This window comes from Somniosus microcephalus, chromosome 11 (assembly GCF_052327205.1).
Source record: "Somniosus microcephalus isolate GS21.2 chromosome 11, FLI_Smic_1.0, whole genome shotgun sequence".
NCBI classification, from domain to species: Eukaryota; Metazoa; Chordata; class Chondrichthyes; order Squaliformes; family Somniosidae; genus Somniosus; species Somniosus microcephalus.
The window spans coordinates 185075815-185090479 of NC_140997.1; the positions used below are offsets into that span (position 1 = coordinate 185075815).

Consider the following 14665-nt stretch of genomic DNA (forward strand, 5'->3'; position numbering starts at 1 on the left):
CTCACCATACGGGCTGGGAGCTCTGTTGGGTCACATAGAGCCAGATGGCCGGGAAGCGCCTATCAGTTTTGCCTCAAGAACACTCTCAACAACAGAACGTAATTACGCCCAGATTGACAAGGAGGCCCTAGCCATCATATTTGGGGTAAAAAAGTTCAGCCAGTACCTGTTAGGGAGACAGTTCATCATCTACACAGACCACAAGCCACTCTTGGGGCTCCTGCATCACTCCAAGCCCATGCCCCAGATCATATCACCGTGTATGCTTCAGTGGAGTCTGATGCTGGGGGGCCTACAGTTATGAACTTTGCTACAGGCCTGGGAAGATGCTGGCTAATGCTGATGCTCTGAGTCGCTTGCCTTTGAACCGGCCGATGGCTGAGACGCCACCACCCCTGGAGGTGCTGCTACTGGAGGAGGTTCCGGAGGCCCCACTCCATGCCCAGCGGATTGGCAGCCTCACACAGAAAGATCCAGTCTTATCACAGGTGCTACACTGGCTGCTGCATGGCTGGCCCTCCGAGGTCCAAGAGGAGCATTTCAAGCCCTTCGTTCAGAGGCGCCATGAAATGTCTGCACACAAGAACTGCGTGCTCTGGGGAAGCCGTGTGGTGGTTCCTGCCACCGCAGGAGAGGAGGTGCTGAAAATGCTGCATGACTCACACCCTGGGATTGTGCACATGAAGGCGTTGGCGAGAAGCTACGTCTGGTGGCCGGGGTTGGACCGAGACGTGGAGGAGGTGGTAAAGAGCTGTGGGACATGTCAGCTGACTCGCCAGAGCCCATCCAAGGCTCCCCTTCACCCCTGGGAGTGGACAACTCGTAAATGGTCAAGACTCCACATTGACTTTGCAGGGCCATTTCAGGGGAAGGTCTTTTTGATAGTGGTGGATTCTCATTCGAAATGGCTGGAGGTGGCTATCATGAGCTCCATGACATCCAGTGCAGTGATCAACGCGTTGCGTTTGCTGTTTGCCACACATGGGGTCCCCGACGTGCTGGTTTCGGACAATGGAGCAGCCTTCACGTCAGCGGAGTTCAAGGCTTTTGCAGGCAGAAATTGGATCCGCCACGTGACCACAGCGCCCTATCACCCCTCCTCTAACGGGCAGGCAGAGAGGCTGGTGCAAACCACAAAAGAGGCACTGGTGAGGATATCGGTGGGGGACTGGCAAACCAGATTGGCCAGGTTCCTGTTATCACAGCATACCACACCAAACTCAGCAACGGGGAAGAGTCCTGCCGAGATGCTGATGGGTCGCCGGCTGGCGACTGCACTGGACCGGCTACACCCGGACTAAAGGGATGAAATGCACACAAAGCAAGAAGAGCTGGCTAAGAAGCACCAGGGCACCGCCAGGCAGTACGAGCCGTCAGAGACTGTGTTTGCCCATTGCTATGCAGGAGGAGACAAATGGATGCCTGCCGTGGTGGGGCAGGCCACGGGTCCCCTGTCGTACAGCGTCCGTACACCTGATGGCCAGCTACACAGACGCCACGTAGACCAGCTACGGGGTCGTACTCCGGTGAGAGTAACAGAGACGTCACAGGCTAGGCCATTGTCTCCGCCACCTCTGCCAGGCAGTGACGGCCTGCTTCCTGCAACAACGACGGAAGCCACATTGACAGAAGGTGTCACGGAGTCATCAGCCACGGAGGAAGGTCTTCCTGCAGCTAGCAGTGGCACCCCGACTATGCCTGTCCAGCGGCGCTCAAGTCGGGTTAGATTCCGTCCCAGACGCCTGGAGGACTAAGGGGTTTTATCTGGGGGAAAGGAGTGTTGTGTTTTGAGTTTTGCTTGAATTAAGTTTGTCCCAGTTCCCGGGTGTTACCTGAAGGGGGTGCTGGGGGGCTCGGTTTTACTTTGTCTGCATGGCAGAACCCGAAACTGAAAGTGAAAGACAATGTGCTGTAATGTCCACCCATTTACTCAGTAAATAGTAAAAGGTACATTCCATCTCCTCTATTCATTACTGTTCGGTCAAGATGCAATAGCCCCTTGTCCCGCTTCCGTTAAACCCGGAAGTGGGCTGGTTGGAGGCGGGTTTTAGAATTTAAAAAAATTTAACCTCTTATCCGACCCCAACAAACCCGTTTTTGAGTGTTAAAATTCCAACCCATTGTTTCAAAGAAAGAACTTGTATTTATACGGCACCTCAGAATGTCCCAAAACACTTGAAGACCAATGAGTTCCTTTCCCAGTCACTGTTGTTATGTAGACATGGAATGAGCCTGCTGTTTATTGATTGGTTTAATCATGTTTCAATTCCTGTTTTGTTTCTTTTGTAGTGTTCTAGTACCTGTGCAGGAGGGTTCCAACGGCGTGTTGTGGTTTGCCAAGATGAACGTGGATACGATGCCAATAACTGTGCTGAACAATCTAAGCCTGTTGAAATGAGGTCCTGTGAATCTGGTCCTTGTCCTCAGTGGATTTATGGCAACTGGGGAGAGGTAGTGTTTCTTCAGCTAATACTTTTATTATCCTTTACTAATAGGCAGTTTTTTATTTTGAAGCATGGTATTTGACTCACTTTTGCAACGCGAATTTTGTAAGATGTAGAGGCACAATTTATGTATAATTTCCTATTACCAAGTTGCAGAGTAAGCAATGCAAATGAGATCACCTTAACATAATTCCAGTTTAATCAAAGTATTAACATAAGAATTAAAACAGTTAGTGTACGAAGCCCTACCTTTTTAAATAGGCAACGCCCAGTGCTTACCCACGTGAGGGCAGTGCATTCAATTATATTTGGAGGTTGAACAAACAAGAAAGAAAATCAGGGAAACATAATTTCCTCAAGATTGATGAGCCTAATTGGATTTTTCACCCCCTCTGAAGAAATTTTGACAATAAAGTACATTGGCCCGGAATTTGCAGTGGGTAATGACGGTGAACTGTCAGTGTTCGCTGTCATTACCGCTCTAAAACTGACCGCAACTTCAGGGTATAGCGACTGCGGATCTAAACGCGGAAATCCTGAAGTTGCAGTCACTCATTCATTGCGTTGTGGACCCCCCACCATAGCAAGCAATCAGTGTACTCAGTGAAATCAGTGAAAACTTGGGCTTTTCTGTGGTAATATCGCTGTTAGATACCCCATTAAATGTTAAGCCTTGTTGGAATAGGTGTAACTAGGGTTTTAACAGCGTATTGTCTGGTAAACAAACATTCTGGCCTTGAAAAACTAATTTTTGTATTTGTGGTGTGTCAAATTTCTCCATTATTATAATACAGGTAGAACATCCCGAATCCAGCAACCTCGGGACCGAGTCCGAGACGGTTTTCGGGTTTTTCCGGACTTCGGAACGTGTTTCTGATGTCCGAAGTCCGGAAATGCCCAAGCCTAGGTTGCAATATTTCCGGACTTCGGACAACAGAAACACGTGCCGAGTCCGGAAATGCCTGGGCCCAGGTTGCGCTTTTGGTAAGCCTCCCTCAGAGTGTCTGGATTCCGGAACATTTTACAGATTCCGGACCCCTGCCACCAATCGTCCCGGAGTCCGGATTCCGGAACTCCGAATTTGGGACGCTCAACCTACAACTTTTTTTTTTAATGTTAAAGTTTGTTCATGATATTTCAGCTTCTACCTTATCCCCATGTGAAAGTCCCAATATTTATTTCGCTCACTGTAAAAAAAAAATTTAAAGTCCGGATAAAAGCAGCTTCTCATTTCCTGGTTTCCTGTCTGTGAGAATTCTGCAATGTGATTGGCTGCTTAGACAGCTTGTTGACTTCACAGCAACTCTTCGCTGGGAATCCCCATGACAGAGCGCTGCAATCAGTTGAATGTCGAAAAAGGCAAACTTCTCTCCACATCATTATCTTTCCAGTCCACAGTAAGCATAAAACATATTTGGGTTTTGCCATGCAATGGGGGCAAGTTCAAGCCTCGGGCGAGAATGCAGCCTAGCGAGTGGCCATCCTGGCTGGAAACCAGAGGGAAAGTCCCAGGACTGGTAACTCCTCAAGAAGAGGGTTCGTCAGGCATTGGGGGTGGGGGAGGAGGATGGAAGCCTGGGGCAGGGGATGCCCAAGGTTTCTTTGCGACCTGGAGGAGCACTCCTACTTCTCCTGGCCCACAAGGAAATTTTAAATGAAAATTGAAAACTTACCTTTCTGGGCCACTACTGGTGTTAGGGAAATTGATGGGATTGAAGGCGGGTAACTCCCCAGGGCCTGATAATCTACATCCTAGGGTACTTAAGGAAGTGGCCCTAGAAATAGTAGATGCAATGCTGATCATCTTCCAACATTCGATGGAATCTGGAACAGTACCCATGGATTGGAGGGTAGCTAATGTTACCCCACTATTCAAAAAAGGTGGTAGAGAGAAAACGGGGAATTACAGACCAGTAAGCCTGACATCGGTAGTGGGGAAAATGCTAGAGTCCATTATAAAAGATGTAATAGCAGAGCACTTGGAAAACAGTGACAGGATCGGACAAAGTCAACATGGATTTACAAAAGGTAAATCGTGCTTGACTAATCTACTGGAATATTTTGAGGATGTAACTGGTAAAATAGATAAGGGAGATCCAGTGGATGTGGTGTATTTGGACTTTCAGAGGCTTTCGATAAGGTCCCGCATAAGAGATTAGCGTGTAAAGTTAAGGCACATGGGATTGGGGACAAGGTATTGACTTGGATAGAGAATTGGTTGGCAGACAGAAAGCAAAGAGTTGGAATAAACGGGTCTTTTTCCGAGTGGCAGGCAGTGACTAGTGGGGTACCGCAGGGATCGGTCCTTGGACCCCAGCTATTCACAATATATATTAATGATCTAGACAAGGGAACTAGATGCAATATCTCCAAATTTGCAGATGACACAAAGCTGGGTGGGCGTGTGTGCTGTGAGGAGGATGCCGAGAAACTCCAGGATGATTTGGACAGGTTGGGTGATTGGGCAGAAGCATGGCAGATGCAATATAACGTGGGTAAATGTGAGGTTATCCACTTTGGTGGCAAAAACAGGAAGGCAGATTATTATCTGAATGGCAATAGATTGGGAGAAGGAGAACTGCAACGAGACCTGGGTGTCCTTGTGCACCAGTCGCTGAAGATAAGCATGCAGGTGCAGCAGGCGGTTAAGAAGGCAAATGGTATGTTGGCCTTTGTAGCGAGAGGGTTTGAGTACAGGAACAGGGATGTCTTGCTGCAGTTGTACAGGGCCTTGGTGAGACCAGATCTTGAGTATTGTGTGCTGTTTTGGTCACCTTATCTGAGGAAGGATATTCTTGCCATGGAAGGAGTTCAGCGAAGATTCACCAGGCTGATACCTGGGATGGCAGGAATGACGTATGAGGAGAGGTTCGGACGATTGGGCTTGTACTCGCTGGAGTTTAGAAGAATGAGAGGGGATCTCATTGAAACTTATAAAATTCTGACAGGACTGGGCAGACTAGATGCAGGAAGGATGTTCCCGATGGTTGGGGAGTCCAGAACCAGGGGTCACAGTCTAAGGATAAGGGGTAGGCCATTTAGGACAGAAATGAGGAGGAATTTCTTCACCCAGAGAGTGGTGAACCTGTGGCATTCTCTACCACAGAAGGCAGTAGAAGCCAATTCATTAAATATATTCAAGAAGGAGTTGGATATATTTCTTAAGGCTAAAGGGATCAAGGGATATGGGGAGAAAGCAGGGACCGGGTACTGAATTTGGATGATCAGCCATGATCACATTGAATGGCGGAGCAGGCTCGAAGGGCCGAATGGCCTACTCCTGCTCCTATCTTCTATGTTTCTATGCCAGTGCAGCTCCAGCAACTTTGGTACAACAGGAGACCCTCCACTGTTCCCCCGCTCAGACCTCAGTTTAATACTGCAGTTGGGCTCCGATGGTATCATCAGAGCATAATCTGCATATATAAAAAAAGGACCTCACTGGCTTCAGGAGGGTATCAGCCAGATCGAGGTGGGAACAAAAAACATAAGAACAGCAGAAGTCTCTTCATCCCATCGAGCCTGTTCCACCATTCAATTAGATTATGGCCAATGTGTACCTCAACTCCATTTACCCACCTTTGATCCATATCCCTTGATACCTTACCTAATAAAAATTTTGTCAATCTGAGTCTTGAAAATATTGGCCCAGAAATTCGGGTCGGAGGCTTCCCGCGGGTGCAAGCCTCCAACCTGCACTTACCTTGCGCGCCGGCCGTTGAGCTGTGAGCCCCTGTGGAATTGCGATCCTGGGCCTCCTCCAACTGCTGGCGCGCAGTGCTTGCGTATCCCAGGGGCGCAGTTAGTTCGATGCGTCCCCTGGGATCACGTGGGCCATGGAGAGCCAATGGTAGCAGGGAATGCTTCATTCATAAGTTTGACAGGAAGGGCTGTCAAACCTATAAATACTATAAGCCCCAAAACATTACTAAAACCTTAAATAATTTTTTTTTAAAACATCACATTTTTAAAATAAACTATAAATTGCATGAAATAACTATTTTAAACAATTTAAATTTTTGAAAAAATTAATTACATTTTCTAACGGGGCTAAAAATAAACTTACCTTTCTTTAAAGTATTTAAAAATAATAAACCTGTGGAAAAAATGTTTTAATTTTAATTAATTCACCACTTACCTTGTTAAAAGCAGCCCTTGCGACTGCTTTTTACATGTCTAACTTCTGGAGACTTACCTTCCCGGAGAAACCTGGAAAAAAAACGTAAGTTCAATGCGCACGCGCTGCCTCTCCCGCGCACGCGTTCCACCTCTTAACCCCTTCTTTCAGGGGAACGGAAGTGCTGGTTTCCCACGCATGCGCAGTGCATGCACGAAACCGGCACTTCCATTGGGCTTACAGGTGAGTACCCCATGCGTACTCACCCGTGGAGACCCGAATTTCTCGGCCATTAATTGACCTCAAGGGATCTAGGTGTCCATGTACACAAATCACTAAAAGCTAGTGCGCAGGTACAAAAAGTAATCAAAAAGGCTAATGAAATACTGGCCTTTATCTCAGGGATTCAATTATGAGGAAGTTATGCTTCAATTGTACAGAGCCTTGGTCATGCCCCATCTGGAGTACTGCATTCAGTTTTGGGCACCAAACCTCAGGGAAGGTATATTTGCCCTGTAGAGGGTACAGCACAGATTTATCAGAATGATACCACAGCTTAAAGGGTTAGATTATGAGGACTGGTTGCATAAACTTGGCTTGAGTTTAGAAGGTTGAGGGGTGATAAAATGGAGATATTTAAGATGATAAAGGGATTTAATTGGGTAGATACAGAGAAACTATTTCTTTGGGTGGGGAACCCAGAACAAGAGGGCACAATCTTAAAATTAGAGCTCGGCCATTTAGGAGTGAAATCAGGAAGCATGTTTTCATGCAAAGAGCAGTGGAAATCTGAAACACTCTCCCTAAAAGCCTGTAGATAGATCAATTAATTTTTTGGGGGGGTAAAGGTATCAAGGGATATGGATGAAAGGCAGGTAAATGGAGTTGAGATACAGATCAGTCATGATCTAATTGAATGGCAGATCAGGCTCAAGGGATTGAATGGCACACTGCTGTTCCTGTGCTCATATTTGCATAGGTGATTCTTAACAATATTCCAGTTCCCTAATGTATCTTTGCATATGTGATAATGAGAAGATTTAGCAGACGATAATAGCTGCTGTTTTCCTTGATCATTGAAAAAAATTAAGTTTTCTTGCGTGAATTGTCACATAAACTATTGCAAAGATTTTTGCCTATCGAGTTCACTAGTTACCCAAAGTAGCAATGGAAAGGTCGTAAAATACAAAGGCAGTTTATCAAAGCCTAGATTCACATTCTACATGCTATATTGTGAACTCTACATTCATCTACAAGAAGTGATCTGTCCACTCAGTAGATTAAAAATATTTTGGCAAACTCTGACCAAGCTACTAACTTTTTTTTACTGCAAAATTATCACTTTTTAATGGATATGGTGTTGGTGTTAAATTTATAGTGCACCCAGGCCTGTGGTGGTGGAGCAAGAACAAGACTAGTTATTTGTCAGCTTCTGAATGGCCAAAGGCTAAATGACCAGAACTGTGAAATTCTTGACAAACCTCCTGACCGTGAACAATGCAATACTCGAGCTTGTCCTGCAGATGATGCCTGGCACAGAGGTCGTTGGAGCTCGGTACGATAATCCTTCTATTTATATAACTTAGTTCATCAGTCTATGGATATGTCAGTTTCTAACAGTTCTGCTTAATGCCAGGGTATAGTTTTGTAAATGTTCACCTTTGTGAGTTTACATTTATTATTTCCTAATTGAATCCATGCTGCTGTTAATAATATGAAGGCCAGTAATATACAGTACACAGTTATGTACCTCAAGTCACAGGCAGTTGGTGCAAAAGTATCTTTTTATAACAAAATGATATGGGAGCTTGTGTAGCCTTTAGTCTTTAGTAGCCTTAAGGTTCTAACTATCTTGTAGGCATTTTAATCCCATCCTTTTGGTGAGTAGCGGTATTAGATTTGTGTTATGGTATGTAAGGCTTGTTTGTCTATGAACCTGTCACCAATCAGTGGGGGTAAATTCAACTTTAGAGGGGGTGCAAAATGTGCAGAGGCAGATTGGCCACTCATTATACACATTGGCAGATTTTAATTTCCATTGACTTAAATGGAAATGAAAATCAGACGGTGTGAATAATAGGTGAACGATCCACTCCGGCGAAGTTGAATTTTACCCCCAGTAACTTAAATGCATCCCTACATTTTAATCCAGTTTAAAAACTATCCACCTCTTACCAAAGATTAGATTAGTGTTCTGTAACAAGTGATAGATCCTCTCAGTAACTTACAAATCTTTCATCAAACTCTGACCAAACTACTTAACTGTGGTCTTGTCGCCAGAATGGTCTACTCTACTAGCCCCATCTTCGTGTCATGTCAGTTCACTAATTCCGAAAGTAATTCTTGAATTGCCACCAAACTTTTCAAGTAATTTTCTTTTATCATCTTCTAGTTTCTTTTCAAAAACAGTCATGTTAGGAAGGACCAGTAGATTTAACCATATGCCACTATTCATTCTGTACTTGAACACCAACTTATCACCTCAATATCTTAAAAACAGCATGTTAATAAGGGAATTTTCAGATCCAATTCTTGGGCATAGTTTTTCCTTCATATTTTTAGGTGTATATTTGAGAACATAAATATGTGCAGTGCTCCTCAATGTGTTTACATTTAAGATTTTGGCCTGGTGTACAGCACTATTAATGCAGCAGTTAAAATATGTTACTGATTAATGTAATGTATGCACAGATGAGAATGTCTACAGCAGGTAAGTGACTGTGCTAAGCCAATTACATTTTTGTTTTGTAATCCAAAGTTCCAAATGCATGTGCTCATTTGTGTCTCCACTTTTTTTTCTTGATCCCATCTCCTGTCTTTGTAGTTTCTAGGTTACCTCAGGTCTGAACTATGCAACACTTACTAGCTGAATTTGGGGAGAATTTAGGCACACAGTTTGTCTGGTCTCCTTGTTTATTTTACATTAGCTATTTGAATTGCCTGTGCACACTGGCAAACCATAAATCAGAAAATAATGCCAATTTGCACATGTACAAATAAGAAATCATGGGAACATCTCATCCAAAATACAGGTAAATGTGGATAAACCATTGTTATGTCCATGCACATTACCGTGTCTAGTGGAAAATGTTACCCTTGGTTACTTTCATTTTCGGGTAAGGTGGATTTTTTTACCTACATATAAATTTATGAACTCATGAACACTGACCTGTGACCTCAGTAAATTGGACTCTATTGGATTCTAGCCAAACTCATAGCTGCCTTACTATCATCAGATACCTTTGTTAAGAACTTTAATGGAATGGAAACTCTTATTAATGTGAGACACTAAATTTGTGGAATTACAAAAATGACAAAACACTTGGGGGATAAAGTTATGCATCTGTGCTGCTGGTGGGCCAAGATCCCTGCCAGTAGTGTAGGCACATTAAACTACCCCTTTAGTGTAAAATGCACATTAACAAATAATATACAGGTGCTAAAAAGGACAAACTTATTCTGTAGTAAAATAGTTGTACTAAATATTTACAAAGTAGATGCTATTAGTTTTCAGTGATATTTACAGATTTTCTTCTTCCATCATTTTGGCTCTCTCTTCCACAATTTCTCTATCAATAGCATATATGGATCAGAGATAGTATTAATTATATTTCTAGTTTTTTACTCTCTTCACAGTTTATAAATTTGGGTTAAAAGTATTATCAACAGTATTTGTCTTGGATAACTGCTTTTATACGTTAGATACCCTGGCAATTTAAGCATTTACAATACTAAAAATTAATGTAAATATTGCTAAAGAGCTTAATTTATTAATGAAGTATTTGCTCACATTTAAAATGTGTAAATATTTATGGTGCACAGTAAAGATTATTATTGTGGCATATTCTAAGCAAATGAAATGTTTAATTATGTTTTTGTTTTGGGAGAATCCTGGTGCTAAATTGCCAACATCCACAGAAATGTATCTTCTATATATTTGCTTTAATAATGTGTACAAAAGAGTTCTGTACAGTTGACAGGTTTATATTAAACCTAAACATTAAACTATGTTTTTTGAACTGTTTTTACAGTGTAAATTTAATCTTAAGTGCAAAAGATCTCAATTTGTTCATCCTTTCCTAGAGAAACAACATCATTTAACAAAATCCAAAACTAGATTTGAAAACTTTTAGTCTATGAATGCTAAGTGTGAAGATGCTAATTTCCACAATGGATTTTGTTAAATATTTTAACTTTGTATAATACAATTTCTACACAAATAGGGCATATTTGTCAATCGGGTTACAAATATGAATCTAATTGAAAGTGAAACAGCTTGCACCACAGATATAAATAAAGGGGCGTTATTACCCTACGGACAAATTTACTCACTCTTTTACCCCATCAAGCGATCCCTGCTTAGCTCAACTATTATAACCTAACACCTTCTAAAAACACACTTGATGCAATGCTGTGCCATTTTTTTGGGAGAAATATATTTAAGTAATGAGTTCAATACAAATGAACGCATCAGTCATGTTGCTGAAGACTTTAGCTAAGCTTTTGCTAGGGCATTGCTTTTGCATAATATGTTAAGTTACAAACTGTCATGAACAATATTCAAAGCATATGTACTTTTTCAAACAATGAATTATGGAGGGTATTTGGCATCTCATTGTCTCAAACTCTATTGAATGTTGTGTTGCCCATTTTATCGTAGCTTTAGAAAACTTGAAAATATTATCCTACTTCCAAGAAACATGGTGGCAGTTTAATTACCATTACATACTTTCTGTCAATGAATTTGGTGGCTATTCGCAGTATTACAACTGAGCCATTTTGATATACATTTAAGATAATATTATTTATTTGTACAATACCTCATTTAAAATTTGATGGCAAATATTGGCACCGTGAAAATTTACTGCCATAAATTGATATTGGCATTTTAAATGGTGCTGTATCATTATTAACAAGGGACATTGCAAGCATTGCTGACGTGAATCCTTGGTGCCACAGCAATCTGTTTTTCTTTTTTATTTGGGGATTTACTTGATGCAGAAGTGATTTATTTGAACCAAAAAGTAATTTGATATTTGCAATAATTCAAAGTGAAGTCTTAATTGCAAATTCAAACAACTGTCCATAGTCTTTAGTATTGTCCAATTTACTGATTACAGCACATAGTAAAATAGTCCATTCGTTTTTGAAGCCTTGCAGCTCATTACTAGCGCACTTAAAAATGTTTGCCAAAACTTGGGCTAGTACGAGCACTCTTAAATATGAAGTAATAGTATTCTGTTAAAACTGTTAATGAAATAATGCTGCTAGTTCTTTTCTGTCATGTTGTTGAATGCTCCTATTAGTATGAAACTGAGTACAGACACAATGGGGTAGATTTTATGGGGTATATTTTCGTCTTCATCATCTGTGTGGTAATGTGGCGGGGCTTTTCGCACTCCCCTTATAGAACCAATATTGAAATTAATGGAAAGAAATTCAGGCGGGTTGTATAGCGAGCGCGAGATCCGCCCCACCATATCACTGCCCGGGCGACGATGAAGATCTACCCCGACGTTTGTTATTCCTGTTGTAAACTTAGTACATGTAATTATTGGGGATTGGTTCATTTGGTGTACAATGCTTGTGATAAAAATGAAAATCATCATGTGGCTTAAATATTTTGCTCATTTATTGCAAAATATACCCCAAGTAATGTTTTAATAAAAAAGATAGTACTTTTCTGTTTATTTTAGAGTTAATGAGAAAGAGTTAGTTCTGTGGAGAAATATAGGGGCAGATGTACCTGGGTGTATTGGTAGCTGTTGCTCAGAAAATAGAGGAAAATCAGATGAGGAGGATCACAGACCTGCAATAGAGCTTGTCTGAGTTTCCATCCATTTAAATTAGCCCCTTCTAAGTCCTTTATCCACTTATTCCATTACATAAAATTGTTAATTCGCTAGACATTTATTTAATCCTGAGATGTATTGATATTTTAACCCACAAAATATCATTACTTTAAAAATTATGCTGACTAATGATGAAGTTACTTTATCAATAAACATAAAAAGTATTACTTATTACTAGGTATAATACTTATTGGGAATAAAATTCAATTTCAGCAGAAATACAAAACTCCACATATGGAGTATGCCTTCTATTAAGGATTAATGTTTACTAAAATTGAATAGTAGATTTCTTTTTCTCCATTTGGCATCCCCCACCTACCATAGGAAACTTCTCCGCAGTAACCCCAGTGTAAATGTAGCCTGGAATTCAGAGCAAAATTGGGCATTACTGTGCCATTCCACACTGCTCTATTAGTAATTAGAGGGTGATTTCATCTCACTAGCCAGCCCCTCCCTCCCCGCCACTGTTTATGCCTAAAAACTTCTGTTCAATATCAGAGCACTGGGATCCCAAGTCCTTAAGAAAAAGCCAAACTGCCTGTTCTCATGTAATATGAATAAGTTAATGTGCGGTCACTCCCCCGCATGCTATCTCAGAAACTCATTGTGAATGGTCTATTCTGAGTAGGATCATACCACTGCTAAGAAATTTCAGTCAACAGGAATTGTTGATTACAAATAACTCATCTTTAATGCACCATAGGCTGTCTTATTTATGCTTTAAACTGCATTCCAACTCTTGAGCTCATAATCTAGATATGATATGATAGTGCAATTCTGAGGAAGTGCAGCATTTTTGGAGATGCCATTCTATGGCTGAGACATTAAACTGAGGCCTTGTTAGCTTATTCCTATGGTTCAGGTGGATATTGAAGATCCCAAGACACATTTAAGGAAGAGCAGGGAGTTCTCTTGGTGCCCTGGCCAACATTCATGCTTTAACCAAAATCAGCAAAAACAGATTAATTGGTCATTTAACTCATTGTTGTTTGTGATGTCATGTCCAATAAACATTTAGTTGGTGTGACAATGTAATGGCTACTCTTATTTCAAACTCTCTGGAACATTCTCTCTGGATATAACATTCAGCATGAGAGGTCCTCTAGCTCCATTACCCAATATGTAAATATCAAATCACCTTCGCCCTTCAGGATTTCAAGGTGACAAAAACCATCTCCAAGGATGAGCCTGGTTAACACCTAAAAAAAAATTAACTGAAGAAATTCAGCAACTGTGTCAGACAGTAAAATGAGAAACAAAATAAAGCATAGTGCTCGCCCAGTAATATGCAGGAAAGATGGATTTTCCAACCCTAGAACCATAATGAAAACCACTACACTTATTACTATCTTCAATTCCAAATGATTTGAAGGTTTCCTTGACTTTTAAGGATATATTCGAGTAGGTTTGACAATGGGTGAGCTGGGACTAATAACGGGAGTAGCAGAAGGTAACCTCTCAGACTCAGTTTCAAGATCATCAGGTTTCACAACTTTCTTCGTAGATCGTCCTGGAGATTTCACATCCGAATTGGAGCACCAACAACACTCTGGTTTGTTATGCAATGGGAATAGATGAGCATCTGGAACTTTCTGAGGAGATGCAACAGCTGCTTCCTTGTGGAAAAGGCATTAGTGTTGGATCACACTCAACATTATCATTTGGTAATACCACATCAAAGGCAATAGATCAATACAGTTCTTGTAATTGATCCTTATGACATTTCCACAACAAATCATCCACCAAAACTAAAAACGCAACAGCTCTAATCTTTTGTTCAGTAACACCAACACTCTATTTTTTCACATTCCCGTGGAAGTCAAGACATAATACTCTTTCTTCCATATGGTATTGCTGCAAAGTTGGTGAACCAGCATTATGAAGTTCTCTTCATAAAGTACATAATTTTCTTTTGGTGAATAACTGAGAAGGCATCGTACATTAACTGAAGAGACGTTCTTTCTAAGTTCTGATGCATGGTGCCAGGATCTTGTCACATGTTCTTTCGAGAAGTTTTGCATGTACATACAACACACAGCCCAAGGTTTGGTTCATTCAGGGCAGCCCACTTTCTGATAAGGATCCTTAAACAGGTGTTAGACCCCTTATTAGCATATGCAAGGACCTAGCCTGTTTTAGGTGGCCATCCTGGATGCCTGAAAAATGGTTCAACCCACTTTCGGGTCGGATACTTTTCAGGCGTCCTTGGTGCGCCGTATTTTGTGTCTCGAAATTGGCCCTTTTTGGACCCG

At 41.6% G+C, this 14665-nt stretch overlaps 1 protein-coding gene across 1 annotated transcript in view; it reads left to right on the forward strand.

Moving 5' to 3' along the window:
• adamts9 (ADAM metallopeptidase with thrombospondin type 1 motif, 9) overlaps nucleotides 1–14665 on the forward strand; it is a 360757-nt gene that overhangs the window by 140349 nt on the left and 205743 nt on the right. The window contains exons 27-28 of the mRNA XM_086001493.1: nucleotides 2290–2451; nucleotides 7940–8116. Of these exons, the coding sequence (XP_085857619.1) occupies nucleotides 2290–2451; nucleotides 7940–8116 (339 nt within the window). The remainder of the gene's footprint in view (nucleotides 1–2289; nucleotides 2452–7939; nucleotides 8117–14665) is intronic.